The sequence below is a fragment of the Solanum pennellii genome, chromosome 3, assembly GCF_001406875.1.
Source record: "Solanum pennellii chromosome 3, SPENNV200".
Lineage (NCBI taxonomy): Eukaryota > Viridiplantae > Streptophyta > Magnoliopsida > Solanales > Solanaceae > Solanum > Solanum pennellii.
This window is the reverse complement of record NC_028639.1, coordinates 18,624,271-18,628,045: the sequence shown is the minus strand read 5'-3', so window position 1 is coordinate 18,628,045 and position 3,775 is coordinate 18,624,271. Positions and strand designations below refer to the sequence as shown.

The following is a 3,775-nucleotide window of genomic DNA, read 5'->3' as shown; positions in this document are numbered from 1 at the left end:
AAATGATTTTCATGAAGTGTGTGCCAAAACTATACATGTGGATAAAATAGGAAAAGAAACCCATATTAATGATAAGAAATTAAAAACTACACGTGGATAAAATCACCACAGTAAAACGCCATCATATATCATATTTTATTATAAAGACAACTAAAATACTCATGTGTGGTTGTAATTTTTAGAGTAACTAAGAATATTTTCATTTTGTGTTTTACGTTCTCGTGTTTTCAAACTGTCCTAATTATAAGCAATGCCATTCCTTAATCTTTGACACTATTTAAGCCTCTAATGTAATGACTGGTTAATTCAATGCCTCTATAATATTGTAGGCACTTTATTTTCATCTATTAATTCATCTCCATTGTTTTTGTTTGCATCGGCAGGTGTCTAAGAATTCATATCCCCTTTCCTTCCTGCCAGCTGGAAAAACCCAAAAAAAAAAATATAAAAAAAAAACCCAAAAAAAGATAAAATGGGAAAGCTTTTGGTTAATGTTTTCCTAGTGACGTTGTTGGTGTGTTTGGGGCATAATGTAGAAGGACTTGGGGTTAATTGGGGTGACATCTCCTCCCACAAGTTGCCTCCTAAAGATGTAGTCAAAATGTTGCAAGAAAATGGGATTAAGAAGGTGAAGCTTTTCAATAATGATGAGACCATTTTGAGTGCCTTGGCTGGAACTGGCATTGAGGTCATGATTGGTATCTCAAATCAACTCCTCAAGGATTTGGTTAATCCTGATGTTGCCAAGAAATGGGTTAAAGAAAACGTCACACGTTATGAGCCTAAGTCTCCTAAAGGAGTTAATATCACGTAAGTGCATCGTTTTACCTTCATTTATCATTTGTCAACTTTATCTTGTACAAGATGTTAGGACCGAAAATAAGCAGATGTAAATGCGGAAGCTAGCAAAGGAAACCTCGAAAGACCACGAGTAAGAAGACAACGAGAAATATATCAAAAGACACAAAGACTTAACGTGGTTCGGTCAATCGACCTACGTCCACAAAGGAGATGAGCAATCCACTATAAATATGAGAGTACAAAATACAGAGAGAAACAACCTCAACCAATTCACTTGGAATACATGGGAGGTTCACACAAGTGATAACGTATCAAACTTGTGACCCATAAATTCTCCCCCTAGCCAAAACTCTCAAAGCCCTTAAGACTACATTGTGAATACTGATTAAGTTAGAAGGAACATTCTTCTATTTATAGAGTTCTAAACCTTTTCCTACAAGAAAAGGATTAGTCAATTCAAAACCTTTTACTAAAAGGAAAACCTATTTATGGTAAGAAATTTAGGCCAAATAAAACCCAACAAATCTCCCCCTTGGCCTGAATTTCTAACAAAATAAATTTGTCCACCTTCTTGACTTAATCTTCAACAACTTGTTTCTCCTCTCTGTAATCTCCTTTGCAAAATTTATGTCTCAACACAGAGAACCTCTCTAAAACAATTTCTCCAACAAAATCTTCATTACTGTTAAAAAGGTTGCGGCTAGAACTACACCCGTCAAGATAAATACCTCCTTCTAACCTGGTTCAATCATCGATTATCGAACCACCAAACCTGACTCCATCTTTGAATCTGGCTCTGATACCACTTGTTAGGACCGAAAATAAGCAGGTGTAAATGCGGAAGCTAGCAAAGGAAACCTCGAAAGACCACGAGTAAGAAGACAACGAGAAATATACCAAAAGACACAAAGACTTAACGTGGTTCGGTCAATCGACCTACGTCCACAAAGGAGATGAGCAATCCACTATAAATATGAGAGTACAAAATACAAAGAGAAACAACCTCAACCAATTCACTCGGAATACATGGGAGGTTCACACAAGTGATAACGTATCAAACTTGTGACCATAAATTCTCCCCCTAACCAAAACTCTCAAAGCCCTTAAGACTACATTGTGAATACTGATTAAGTTAGAAGGGACATTCCTCTATTTATAGAGTTCTAAACCTTTTCCTACAAGAAAAGGATTAGTCAATCCAAAACCTTTTCCTAAAAGGAAAACCTATTTACGGTAAGAAATTTAGGGCAAATAAAACCCAACACAAGAAGTAGCAGTCTAGTCGATATAAGTGACCTAAACCTAGAGTGACACTTACTCTGTCCAACACGTTGATTGGACCAGGTTGTTCAACCTGTTCCACGTCTTCAACAGATGTCAGCTATTCACCCTCCAACTTTAAATGTTCATAACTAGGCACTTAAATTTGTATAAAATTAAATAAGTAAACACACATGTCCTACGTGACATAATACACATAGGACGCAAGTTTTAAGTGGCCACCCAAAATTGAAGGACACAGATGCAAGTTGAAGCCAAATTGAATGACACATTTATCTATCTGTTATGTGTATCATTAAACATGATTCATAAATAATGTATTTATAATTGGTGCAGACTTGTAGGTGTTGGTAATGAGCCATTCTTGAGAGATTACAAGGATACATTGACAAATGTTACAGGGCCAGCATTAGAGAATATCCAAAATGCACTGAATGATGCTGGACTTGGTGACACCACCAAGGCAACTGTACCTCTAAATGCTGATGTTTACTTGTCACCAAGCTATAATCCTGTCCCTTCTGGGGGATTTTTTCGCGCTGACATTGTTGATCCACTCAACTATATTCTTAAGGTGTTGAACAAGAATAAAGCTCCTTTCATGGTCAATATTTATCCTTTTCTTAGTCTTTTCTATGGAAATGGTGCCTTCCCTTTTGACTATGCCTTCTTTGATGGCGTGAGCAATCCTCTTAAGGACAAAGATGGTGTTGAATACACCAACTGCTTTGATGCCAATCTTGACACTTGTGCAGCTGCTCTGGCTGGAGCAGGGTATGGCAACATGACCATTATGGTAGGAGAAATGGGATGGCCTACAGATGGAAACAATTATGCTAATGTGACATTGGCTGAAAAGTTTTATAAAGGATTTGTATCATATCTTGCTAAAGGAAAAGGTAGCCCACGTCGCCCTGGAAATGTTGAGGCGTACATATTTGCCTTATTTGATGAGGATAGGAAGAGCACACTCCCAGGAAACTTTGAGACACATTGGGGACTTTACTATGACGATGGAACGCCAAAGTTCCCTCTTGATCTACATGGAAATAAAAAGAATCTTGTGCCCGTGCCAAATGTAGGAAAACTCTCCAAAAAATGGTGTGTGATCAAGCCGGATGTTAAGAACTTTACAGATGTTATGACATATGCTTGTGACCGTGCAGATTGTACACCTCTTACTAATGGATCATCTTGCCAAAATCTTAATGACGCTGCCAAGGCTTCATACGCCGTGAATGCCTATTTCCAAAACAGCCAACAAAAAGATGATAGTTGTAATTTTGAAGGCAAGGCAACAGTAACCACAAAGGATCCATCACAAGGGACTTGCAATTTCACCATTGGCTTCAAGTCACATACTTCTATTTCTCCTTCTCCTTCCCCTCTTCCTTCTTCCGATCACTCAGACGCTAAGGCTCCTTCACCATCATCATCAACTTCTCCTTCAACTCCAACATTTTTAGCCATGGGAATCTCTTTTCTTGTTTCACTATTTTTCATGTAGATGAATCATATTTTGTTACTTAATAATTTTTTACTCTACCCTTCAGGGATTCTTATTTTTGTGGAGAGTCGACATTTAAATGTTAATCTTTTTTCAAATAAACTGTATGCATGATGAGATGTTGCCTTTGGATCGGAAGCACACTGATCATCTTTTTATTGTATGCATACAGTGTAACACTATATA

At 37.4% G+C, this 3,775-nt stretch overlaps 1 protein-coding gene across 1 annotated transcript; it reads left to right on the top strand.

The window, feature by feature from the left end:
• Positions 1–325: 325 nt before the first annotated feature.
• Positions 326–3,727, top strand: LOC107013067 (glucan endo-1,3-beta-glucosidase 8-like). Its single transcript, XM_015213052.2, has 2 exons — positions 326–810; positions 2,419–3,727. Exons 1-2 carry the CDS (start codon positions 473–475, stop codon positions 3,587–3,589), a joined length of 1,509 nt encoding a protein of 502 aa, XP_015068538.1. The 5' UTR covers positions 326–472; the 3' UTR covers positions 3,590–3,727.
• Positions 3,728–3,775: the final 48 nt, after the last annotated feature.